Here is a 13092-nt window from a genome sequence, read left to right as displayed (position 1 = left end):
TGCACAGTCGTGCAGCATGTAAGCAGAGGAGCAGCAGCTTCAGTTTTCCATCTGTGTCTACCGGACAGGTTTAGGTACAGTTATTGAGTGTAGGTGTTCCAAGTTTTGGCAGCGTTTTAGTAGAGCCCAGTTTATACTTGTATATAAAACATACATAGTGCAAATAACACAAGACCAGTTATGCGGCCTGTGTATACAACTGGATTAATTAAATTAGAAATATATCTTCCAACATTTGCTCATTTGCAATATAAACAAAGTATGGTTGAAGTTGGCTGAAATGCCATTAGTTTTGCAGAAATTTAGTCATAAACCATATTATTTCACACAACTATTTTGTTACTTTGGACGCTTGTTGAACAACCTGAAGTATACCAGATGTCAATGTAAACGAAAATTAACAGAGGCAGCAAGTCTTCACTGAAGAAGGTCCAATTTAACATTTTTCTTAATATTCAAACACTACAGACAAACAGGTTTAAGAAATATGTCTAAATAATTTGACTTCTGTAAGTGGTGACTTAAATTAATAACAAAATAAAAGTTTCGTTAATGATGCATTAGGCCTATAATCAATACTAAATGGCTAAAAAACATCACTTTGTTGTATCTCCAAGGCCTCTGCCGTTTATACAAACAAGTATATCCTAAAGTATTCATCCATAAACTTTAAAAAGTCATTTTCAAGAAGAGGCTCACTTATATACAGTATGATGTATATCACAAGCCAATAGCAAATAAAATCTTTGTTTTGGTCTAGTTCGCTCTGTCTGAGAGAGCCTGGGACATTCTGTTACAGAGTTTTCCATGGGGGCCCAGGGCTAGACGGCAACCGGGTGAAGTTTCCAGACGACTGTTATTCCACACCGAGCTGATGGAAACATGGCAGCACGCTCCCATATAATGGAGTATCACCAAAAAGACAGAGAGAGAGAGAGAAGGAGAGACTGACTGATCCCTGGTTTGATATTGTTACACTGAACTGATATGATCCTACTGGTTCCGAAAGATGCAATTTGATTTTATCTTTAGTGTAGAGCCAATTAAACCATACTGGTTCCAGAAAAGTTATCATGTAGTGAGTCTAATGAGTTCTGTGGACTTGGAAAGTTTTAGTGGCTTCAGTTCACCATCCCAAAGAAGCAGTAAAGTTTGTTTTCAGCAAAGACTGGAAAAAAGATCAAATTAAACAAACTGGACTAGAACCTGTTTTGGATGCTCTGTACAACAGACATATTTTGGTTGGTATAAAAAAAAAAAAAAAGTGAAGTCGATACTTTTTAAAAGTAATAATAATAGTTTTCAAATGAATGAAAGCTAATGCATAGTTTGGTTGGATACATTCAAATGCAACATATACAGCAGATGTGAGCTGTAAACCTGGATCTGTATCACTTTCAGGTGAAGCTGTTCACTTTAACGTGAATATTAAATACCAGAATCCAACAGGTAGATTGTCATCAAGTTAACTGATCACATTCGTGATCCCCAGATGATATAATGATTAGAATAATAAATAGGTGCCGCTGCAAAAAAGAAATCACATATTCAGTGTCACATTTGTCATCTTTAAATCCATTCTTTTGACTACAGAGCAAAACTAGCTTAATTACACTGTCCAAAATACATGCCTGTACTGTAAGTGTTGCCATGTAACAACTGTCTTGAACATAAACCTCCCTTTTAGCTTGAGAGCTGAATGATATCTCCTGCTGCTGTCCTGACCTCAGCCCTGTTTGGCTTCACACTATCAGGCTGGCTCAGACCAGGAAACACAAACAACCTGGATCAGTGTTTCTTCAACTGCAGTCTGGGGGGCAAAGCGGCTCACGGCTCAGACGGCGCAGATCCCCTCATGACAAGAGCAGCATTGTGTTTTAGTGGCAGAGGTTCATAAGGAACTTTGAGATAATCCAGTCCTCTTAAGTTTATCCCACAATGCATTGCATCAACAATGTTTCCACAGTGCAGTCAGTTGCTGAATTTTGGGCTAACCACGTTTTCAACTGTACAGCTTATAAAAAGTTGGATAAAAGTGAGACTACATCTGCACTAAGGTATTAAATTTTTAAAAGGGCATTTTAATGTGAAAACAAACGCCCACACCAGTGTTTCCAGTCCCCGCCTACTCTCTGTGGTCACCTTTGCTGTGTGTTCATACAGCAAAATTCTCAATTTAGTTCTTCTCATTCACACGTTTTTCTGTTTCAGATGTCAGACAATTGAAGAACATGAAATAGTGATTAAACTGCAGCTCATAAACCCGTTAACCAGGCAGTCATTCCCCAGCTGCTGCACTGCAGTGCTTATGTGGTCCTTATTTTATTATCACAACTAGGGAAGCAAGCAAGATATTTGATTTTTTGCTGCTATATCACAACTCATTTGTCTAACAACTGATACCTATATCACTATATCCACTTTTTTCCCCACCTTATTTTAGTGATCTTCAAGTTTCTTCTGTAGTGGAATTTACATCATATTATGCATACTCTTATTGTGAAGGCCCACCAGCAGATGGAGACATAAAATAGCGTTTTTCAGTATTTGTAATTTACATTCATTATGCAAAATAAGAAAAATTCTTCAATTCAGGGTTGATTTTTGTACATCCTCACTTCAGAATATCAGTTTGTCACATCGGCCTGAAAGCAGCATGTTGGCCGATTCCTTCATTCATTCTACACCCAATATTTGACAATACTGATGACATGCCAGTAATATCATGCATCCCTAATGACAAAGTCGTCTGACAAAATCAACCTCAACATTTAGGCTACAGGTGTATTTCCTTCAGTCTTACACTTGTAAATACAGTGATTCCAGATGGGACTCTGAGGACAGCCAAAATGCAGGAGCCCACGCAGTGGTGGTGTGGCTCGAGCAAGTGTAGCTTTTCAATCTCAATCACCTCCTGGTGTCTGGCTGCAATACAGGTCATAAAGCCCGCCCCTCCATGTTCGTGATTGGGACATAGGCCAACCTAAGGACTAAAAGAACACTAACAGTAAAATACATTTTTCCCAAAGATGGTTTCTGACACTGGATGTAGTGGTCATCACCCTGACGTTTGTTCAGGTGTTTGTTTTTATGATAAGTTCGGTTTTAATGAGTTATTGAGTTAACAGCTATGTGTGATAGGCCTACGAGCAACAGCAGCTAAACAGGATAGTGAAGACAGCCAGTAGGATCACTGGTGCCCCTCTCTCCTTCCTGATGGAGATCTACCAGCAGCGCTGCATTAAGGACCCTCACCACCCTTCTCACGCCATGTTCTCCCTCTCGCTGTCTGGGAAGAGGTTCAGTAGCATCTGCTGCAGATCCAGCAGGATGCTGAACAGGTTTTTCCCACAGGCTGTAAGGATTGTTAACAGTCTGTGTCCCCTCCCCACTCACACACACATCCTCATATCCAACCCCCACCCATCATTACAGAATCAGCTAGATGGCTAGTCACCTGTCAAGGTGAACCTTACATGGGACTGAAACAGCACACTAATGCACTTTTCTCAGCTTTGAACTTGCTGAACTTACTTTTGCGTTGCTGTATGTTTTATATGTTTGTTGGCTCAGCTACTCAATTGTGTGCCTGAAATGTCATTGATAGTTATTTTTAGTATATTTATTTCTGCCTTTTTAATTGAACAGAACTGTCGCTCAGATGAACTGTAAGAAGCTGGTGAAAAATGGCATTTTGCTTTACTCAGTGTGTGCAAATACTCAGTGAAATGACAATAAAATACATTTTGAATCTTGAACTGCTGCTTTTGCTGCACAGCCTGCGCAACCACAGTGTTAACAAAGTTAAGAAACCACTTTAGAGAGGCAAGAGGACAGATGTGGAAACATGTGTCTGCTGAATGAAACCAACCAATAAAAATCTGAGTGTCACTGTTTATCTTTCAGAGCAGCTTGATTTAACAAAGATTATCAGTGTGATTTGGACTGTAATACTATGACTCTCTCTCTCTCGGACTTGGAGAAGGCAGCAGTGTGTCAGAATCATTATCTCCAGTATTTTTCCATCTGTTGTTTGCCAGATTCTGCAGACTGGACCATACAATCCAGATGTGGTTTGGTCTTAGATATAGAGCAATTCAGACTTATGCTCTAATGTGCTGATCCACAAACAGAACAGATGATTTCTGAGGGACTGTGGTCATCATGACAGAAAATGCACCTAAGCACATAAACCCCAAGAGAGAGCAAAACTTCGATCTAACTGGAGTCACAACCAAAGCAGGTGACCTGGAGCTCAGGTGAATACTGCCAGCAGGAGTGAGACTGACGACCGCAGATTCAAGGCAAACTACTTTGGTGCATGCCAAAACACTTAAAATGTACATAAGTGTCTACTGCAAGCTGCTGTGGATATGTTACAATAACCAGAGCAGCTGGCACAAGCACAGGATCCTGGAGGCGACAGCATGATGAGAAAATTTACAGATTCTTCAGTGCGTAATTATTCTCCATTTTCCATTACAACATTTTTTAAATGGTTCTTGAGATAGCACAAAGAGCAGATGTAATTCTGCAAGACAGATAGAACAAATAACATTAAGTGTAATTCTGTTGGAGATGGTTTAGTTTAAAAGCCCCTGAAAATGGTTTCAGAGCTTCACGATTAGTACTCCAGCATGGTCACCTGAACAAAATGTTGGCATAAAACATTTCTGCAAACCACAGGTATCTTTCATTTGTACGTTTCAAATGTATAACATAAGTACCGTATATGAGCTGAGTTTCTCATTACAGGGAGGAGGGGAGGGTGGATGGTATGACAACTAGGTGAGACAGTTGCCAAGAAGCAGACAGCAGGAGACCGCTGTTAAAGACCAACAAAGGGGGTATTTTTAAGATCAGGTTGGGACATTTCCAGCCGTGTTTGTAGAGACCAAATTGGGTATTTTTTCAGCCAAACAGGTTTTCCCTGACAAAGTGGTTTTTGTACCAAAATGTAACTACATGTTAACCACAGCATTGTCACAACATAAAATTGAAAATTGAAACATAAAGAAATGTAAATTTTCAACATACCAGCAACATATGAAATGTGCAAAGGTTACATCTGTGGTCTGTAGAAACATACAATGCAAACTTTAAATCCGTCCCTTGGGTTGGTATTACCTAACATTAAAGAAGAACCCACATATATAATGTAATATAATATAACTAATGCTAGGTGGTGTGTCTCACTTTAACAACATTCTTCAAAAATTTAAGAGCCCATCATCTACATCATTTCAGGAAATTTTAGTTATTGAAATTACAGATGAAGTATGGAAAACTTGTATTGAAAATGTTCACAGCAGTTCAAACAATGCTAAGCATGCAACAATTGAAAGTTGAACACAGATTGCATTTCTCCCTCACTAGAGTACAAAAAATATTTGAACATACTCCACCCCTCTGTGTGAAATGTTCAAAATATCGCTCTACTCTGTCTCATCAATTCTTTCAGTGCCACAAGTTGTTTTGGGGGGTCCTCTATTAGACTTTTTTTTTGAAGGCTTTGAAGAAAGAGTTTCCCCCTGCCCATCTTACCGCACTATTTGGGTGGTTGAGTCAAGCAAAGTGAATAAGTATGAAGCTCAGATCATCTCTCTGTCCACACTATTAGCGAGAAAATTACTGCTACAATTTTGGAAATCTAAGAAGCTCCTGATATTTGATATTTGGCTGAAGGAATTAGCAAATGTTATACATTTGGAGAAAATAAGATTTATATGCCAAACAGGGAGAAACTCCCTCAGAAAATCTGGCAAGTCAGCATTATTCTAATTGGAAAATTTAAGTTAGTGGTTTATGGTAAAAACAAACAAACAAACACAAAAACACCTAATAATAAAATCTGTGGCCTCACCAGACCACAGTCAAGATGGGCTGCTGATGGGTGAGAGGGTGAGAGAGTGAAACATTACTCCATGCCTGTTTAAAATGTAATTTGTAATCCACTGGTTTTGATTACAATAAATGTTTTCCCCTGCAGTGTATGAAGCACATGGTAGAAAAGAAATAGTGACTAAAGCTCCAGATTTTACTGAGTAAACCTCAACAGACCAGATTGAGCCCACATATATTTTACAGTCACAGCAGGAACAGGACAGGTGTAAGTAATATTAATGATGGCTGTGCGCCATTTACAGGTAGGTGTGCCAGTAGACCAGCACACCTAAATGGAATGCAGCCACTCTGAATGTAATGAGTTACACCTGTGTTTGACAAGTCAAAATGTTTGCCATGAGAAAGGCTTTTTGTTTGTGCATAAAGAGCAGACACAACGAGAACAAGTGGATGTGTAAGTGAGACAGTTCAGCTGGACGACAGCCGTTTGCACAGTTTGACATCTTCTTCTACTTTAATAAACACTTGAGTTAAAGTAAACAGACAGTCTCATCCTGACAGGAATAAGATCCAGTATTAAATGTGTAGAGTTGGACTGAGCAGAGCAGACAGTGTAAATAAATGACAAACTCACTGGCCACTGGGTTCAGTCCAAACACACCAATTAGTCTTTCTAGTCAACTCCAATCTGATACCTCACATGTAATTAACTTTAGTTTCTCTGTGAAAATGGCCCACCACATGGCCAAAAGTATGTAGACACATGAACATATCAGCCTTATGTGGCAGTTGAACATGTGATTCCAAACACATGGACAGTAATCTGCTGCCATAACAGCCGTCTAGTTTCAGGCTTTTCACCAGAATTTGGAACATGGCTGCAGATCTGATCCCATTCAGTCAAATGAAATTAATGAGGTCCTTCACTGATTTTGGGTGGTATGGCCTGACTCACAGTGGGCGACATGGTTGTGAATTAGCACCTTTTACCAGCCAAATGCTGGTAAAATATGCAAGTGGCTGCTATACTTGCTGAACTCACCATCCCAAAAAGCAATAGTAATCTATTGAGTTGCTGGTAGATTTTGGAATCCACCAGCCTCACTGGCAGGTGCAAAAACTTAATTTCTAACGCTGGTGGGCAATCTACAGCAGTTCATCCAAAAGATGTTTGATGGGGTTGAGGTTAGAGCTCTGTGCAGATCAGTCAAGTTCTTCTACACCAAACCGAATAAAACATTTCTCTATGGACCTGGCTTTGTAGTGTACTAGCCAACAAAAAAAAAAATCAATCAATTTTGATTTTTTTTTAAAATACCAGTAATGGATTCAGCATCCTGAGTAAAGTAGTCTAAAGTAGTCTATATATGTGATTATGCGTATAATGTGCAAATTATGCAAATTGTCCAACATATGCAAGTTAGGATCCAGAAGTTCTTTATGTTGGGGAAACATAATATACACATATAACATAAAACTCAGGAAAAACAGACACAGACCAAGCATCACTCCACAATATGTAAACAGGACTGTCCAAATACTTTTGGCCACAGAGAGTAGATCCCATGTTTTATGATACCTGCACTGCCTACTATGTTCATGCTGCATACATCTTAGCACATTCATTCTCACTGCTAATACTGTACTGTATATCTAGTGTATTCATACCCCTTACTGTTTATTCAACAATTACTATGTGCATCATTCTGCACTTTACTGTTTTTTGCTCCCCTGGTGAGATGAAAATGACAAAGTGAGACCAATTGTGAGCATACCTTTTGTGTGTGGTGGAGGCTGAGATGCAGTTATTAAACTGGTTCATTCATTTGATTAATATTGATTATAATGAGTAAAAAAATCACCATTATGTTTAGTTTTTTTTCCTGATAAATCTGAAAATCCTGCTGACCATCGTGTGAGGTTAATCATTCTAAAATGGTTTTCTGTTGAAGAAAAGGTCAATCCAGGAACACATGAAAACTCACAGACAGAGGGATCATTGGAGATGATGTGGCAGAACTTCACAGCGAGGAAGAGTGGGTAAGATATCTTTTAGACCAGTTTGACATAAATCTGCATTTTTGGTCCTTACCCAGAGAGGAAACTGCTGAAGTTCTGCAGGTTGCTGGCATCCATCACCACATTCAGATCACTGATCGTCCTCTCAGAACCCTGATCCTTCTGCAGGACAAACACACCATCAATTACTTTGTTAAAAACACAAATACTGAGTCACTCCGTCAATGCAGCGATAAATTATAACGTGTTATCAAATGAAGCCTTTTGTTTTCTGGAGAACATCTTGCTTTCAGAGTTTCAGAGTTCATTTGCATGATTTGAGAATGAGGAAAGTGAGCAGAGGACACACCAAATACAAAGTTACTGATCAGTGCATGTGGATAAACCAAGTAAAACTAAAACAAAATAGTTCAGCAGGAAGAAAAACTACATCCACCAAAATGATTATGAAGTTCAATCAAACCTAAACAATATAACCTTCATGAAAGCAGATTTACTGGAGGACTGTTTTATTAGACTGCATTAGTTTTAGCTTGGTGCACCTAAACTTAGTGTAATTCCAACATATGTGTGCATCTAAAACCACAAATGTTGTTTTTACATTGTTTCTGTACAGATTAAAGAAACAAAACACAGGGTAATTAGTGATCTGTGGTGTTGGTAGGTGTATTTTTAGGTGTCTGGACAGAGCCGGGCCAGCTGTTTTCCCCTGCTTTCAGTCTTAATGTCGAGCTAGGCTAATCTCGTCCAGCTCCGAACTTACGAAAGATGAGAGCGATATCCATCTAAACATGTAGTCTCATTTTCAGAAAGAAAGGCAATAACCATGTTTCCCCAAAACGCTGAACTATTCCTTCACAAATTCATTTCCACCGTTAAGGAAAAAGCAATAAATCATATCTGCAGTACATCTGTGTAACATTAACAAAACACTTCTAAAGATACTGGAAGTTGTTCACATTATGTCGCAATGTAAAATACATGTATTAAACAAACTATCACAAAGGGTAGGAAGAGAGTGTGTATTTACAAAATGAATCCGTTATCAAATTACACAGCTTAATAATTAATGTCTTTATGAAAGCAAGTCAAAACTTAAGAAGAGAAACTATAATTTTAATGACACTTCATGAGCCAGGCAGGAGGAGTGATCCAGTGAAACCAGCTGTTCTGTTGGTCAATCCAGTTCAAATGAAAACCAGAAGACTGTTGGACCTACATGAGGCAGGTTTGTGATCATGATAATACTGAATTTCCCTACAATAGAATTTCTTTCTACTTTTCATACATATTAAGGGCTGATGTTGAAGGTCACCAACTTTGACAATCCAAAATGTTCAAACAGACTTGGAGGGAGGACTGCGTACTGAACCTTGATGCTTTTTGATGTAAAGAACAAAATGTGTCAGACTATCGAAAACTGGCAAGTACTGAGAGGTGCCATCAAATGTTTGGAAAGATTCAGATTGATCCGACAGTCCCTGGTTTAAATCCTGATTTTATCATTTGTTTTTGACTGCAGGTTTTAGAGATCATGTGCAGCTTTTTTTGTTTAGACAGCATTTAACAAAACAGTTTTTCCCTTCTTTTCTTTGTTTTTTTTTTTTTGGATGTTTGGATGAATGTGTTTATATTTCCTCAAAGTGAGGTATGAATACGACATGTATGATATTTTCATATGAGTGATTGTTTTAGTATCATTACTGAAACTTGGTCATCATATTTCAGAGGACACTCAGCTCTACCTGGAAGAAAAGTTTTGACATATTTCTTGCACACAAAGAATAAGAGGGGGCAAGTTATATGTTTAACTTGAACAGTTCTCTAATCTGAACTTTCCCCTTGGTTGGAGTAACCATTACATATAAAATACTTTGAAAGGAATGCTTTAATATTAAGAGATGACATCTAAACTTGAAATGTTATTGTTGCCAGCATCATGACTTTACCTCATATCACCTGACACTGCTTATTCCACATTTTGGTCTGATGTCTGATTGGATGACACTTAAGATCTGACAATGATTTTTCTCTTTGTTCACAAGTGTTTTTCATGTCAGACAGCTGCTTGCGGAGGTCTGAGGAGCTACTACAGCCTGAAGCGTGCACTTGATGCTTCTTCAGTTAACATCTGAGCGTGGCCCTCTGTCGCCCTCTGCTGGCCATACACACCACTATCATCCACTCTGCTAGTCAACAGTCAACAAAGTTTCAGTGTGTTTTCTGAACCACTTTTAACACAGCATTTGTTTTTTTGACAATCTAGTATTGTTTAAATCTACAGATTTATAGTTTTACCACTCTAACACAGAATGTGCTGGCTCAAAGGCTTAGAATTGTGTACAAATGTGGACAAATGTGTGTGAATACCTCAATCTCTTTCATTCACACAGGTCTAAATGCAAAAACATATTCGGCAATCATATGTTAATGGGGTAGGATTAAATAAGGTTATACTTCTTCCTACCCTTTTTCGGACATGTAATTTGGGGCAATTGTAGATAGCATTTAGGGTCTTTTTGTTAATCATATGTTCAAAATAAAGACATCAGACAATCAGTCTACAGTTTTTAATTCATTCTGTGAAAAATATTCATTTTTTGAGACTGATGTTTTGGTTGGAGTGCTGTTCGATGACCAAACTGGATCTGAACATTTACAGCAGGTACATCTGATTAGGGTTTATCGTGAGAAGAGCAAGACCAATACCAAATTGGTCTGGCACTGATATCTGGCACTGATATCTATGATAATCCAATATTACTGGGCTCTAACCATTAATATACTGGCCCTGCAGACAGAGCATATTAATAGCATTAAATGCTTTGCTTAGATTGTATTGGATCTATGGTGGACACATAAATACAGTTGATTGAAAATGACACACAGAAATTAAAGAAGAATCTGGATGAACTAATTATCAGTCTGGAAAACAATAAAAAGCAGATAACAGTCCAAAAACAAGACAGGAGAAACATGGATGAAATTCACAAACACTGATATGCGGCTTGGTACAGGATTAATGAAATATGCAAACTAAAAAAGACTTCATTTTATAAAGACACTTGACTAATGTGACTTTAGCTGAAACATGGTGATTCAGAAAGACTAATCTCCAATCAATCAACTCCACTCACCCGGTGCCTCAGTGAGGGGAGGAAGGGTGGCAAAGGTGGACCAGACCCTCCGTCTCTTTAATACATTGTTTAAACAATGAAATTACTCACCTTGACCTCGGAGAGCTGGAACTCCACCTGGAAGGCCAATTCAGAGCAGCGACCTGATACACAGAGCTGCTGGACCATCTTTCTGCCACCTAACACACATGCACATGCACACAAACAAACACCAGTGTAAAGTACATTATTATATCATGAAGAACCCAATTTAAAAGGTGATCTGTGGAGTTTTCTTGCAAATCAACAAAAGTTAGGTTTTGATTGAAAAAATCATTTAGTCTGTAAAATGTCAGAAAATAATGAAGGCTGTGGATTCAGACAGCTCTGCACTCTTACTGCTTTGCAGAGTTTTTGTAGTGCAGCTCTTTAGGTTGATGCCATTTATCTGTGTCTGCTGCTGCAGATCCTCCTCCAGCTCTTCCACCTCGTCCCTCAGCCTGGACAACATTATCACATTGTCTCCTTCTTGTCTCTGTCCACACATATATGACCTTTGAAGACAGATAAAGACTGCTTGTTTACAGTTCTGTTACCATTTTCTACCTGTACTTAAAAGTAAGTTTCGCAGAAAAATCATATTTTAAGTTACTTATGTTATTTTAAGTGGAAACATGTTACAGGTTGAAAACTGAGAGAGATTGTGAGATAGATTTAAATATTTATAGTTAAAATGAAACTCACATGGCATCCTGCATTTGTCCTCGGAAGTGGAAAGTTATGTCCTTCTGGTTGTCCTGCTGTTGGCGCTGCAAGGCTGCAACTTCAGCCTGGAGGCGCTCGATCTGAGCCTCCAACACGTTTACCTCCTCAGTGTTCTCCTCACTCATCTTCTCCATCATCCAGACTTGAATGGCTAAATTTAAAAATTCAACAAAAGCAAGTTTCAGTGGGTGAAGAGGGCAGAATACAAAGACTGTGAAAACAGTAAATGCAATATAAACAACCTAAAAAAAAAGGCTAATAAAGTATTAAAAAGATTGCGATATTAGTCTGGTGCATGGGTGGAAGAAGTATCAGATTTTTTTATTATTACCTAAGCATGAGCATCAATACTTAAGAGTATCAAAAGCAAAGGCAGCTTACTCATTATGCAAAATAGTTTCTTTGAAAAATGTAAAAAGTTATATTACTGGTTTATATTAAGTAATGCATTCATATGTAAGCATCACAGATGTTGCAGCTGGTAAAGGCAGAGGGAATATCAACTGATTTTTATGACTTAAGATTGGGTATCTTAATTTTATGCAATATATGAATGAAAATTTAGCTCACACATGTGAAAACAAAATAATAAACAAAAAGTTAAATTAGTTCCAATAAATAAGCAGAATGAAGTGAAAAGCATGTAACAAAAAATAAATAAATTCCATTTACAAGCATTGGCATGCCCAAAAAATGTATAGTGTGTGTTAATATTATAAACAGGCAAAGTAAGTTAAGTCGTTAAAAATGTAGCATAAACACAGCTGAATACAAGATAACATTTGCCTAAAAAAGTGAAGCAGAAATATTGCAGCATAAAATGGGAATACTCGAGTAACGTTACAGGTACCTCACACTGTACTTACGTATAAGGGTATTAACGTTTCTTGAGTGACATTATGTTACTTATCTTAATGTTAGTCAAAGTTACATTTCGCCACAGGTAAACAGGGTTAAACTTATAAGTGAAACGCATTTTTTTTTCACTGTATGTAACGTTTAGTAGTGCTATGAATGCATATTTCATCCCTTCAATGTGTCACTGACAGACTAAATTGTAAAAGAAATACGCAGTCAAACTGGGTTACTTGGGTAGAAGTTACCTTTTCACAGCAGTAGCGTTAACATTAGTAAAGTCAAACGTTAGCTAGCTTGACGTTAAACGCAAAAAAATAATACTCTAGGTGAAGTTAGACAAACTGTCACGTCTAAAGTCGACCTACTGCTTTCGTCTCTGTTATAACGTCGAATTTATTAAACAAAAGTAACTTTAAAGTGCTGTAATTTCATAAGTAATGTAGTAATAACGTAATATTTTTCACCTGGTCGATTCTCGTTTCTTCTCCTT

At 38.0% G+C, this 13092-nt stretch overlaps 1 protein-coding gene across 1 annotated transcript in view; it reads right to left on the bottom strand.

Annotated features, from left to right (window-relative positions):
• The window catches only part of cenpp (centromere protein P), a 105525-nt gene extending 92465 nt beyond the window's left edge, over window positions 1-13060 (bottom strand). Inside the window, exons 1-5 of the mRNA XM_042509723.2 lie at window positions 12848-13060; window positions 11724-11895; window positions 11379-11533; window positions 11091-11179; window positions 7937-8025 (exon numbers count right to left, since the gene is read on the bottom strand). Of these exons, the coding sequence (XP_042365657.2) occupies window positions 7937-8025; window positions 11091-11179; window positions 11379-11533; window positions 11724-11881 (491 nt within the window). The 5' untranslated portion in view covers window positions 11882-11895; window positions 12848-13060. The remainder of the gene's footprint in view (window positions 1-7936; window positions 8026-11090; window positions 11180-11378; window positions 11534-11723; window positions 11896-12847) is intronic.
• Between the last annotated feature and the right edge of the window lie 32 nt (window positions 13061-13092).

This window comes from Plectropomus leopardus, chromosome 2, assembly GCF_026936395.1.
Source record: "Plectropomus leopardus strain MGB_pleo_1.0 chromosome 2, ASM2693639v1, whole genome shotgun sequence".
In the NCBI taxonomy this organism is placed as follows: Eukaryota; Metazoa; Chordata; class Actinopteri; order Perciformes; family Serranidae; genus Plectropomus; species Plectropomus leopardus.
This window is presented reverse-complemented; position numbering and strand designations above follow the sequence as displayed.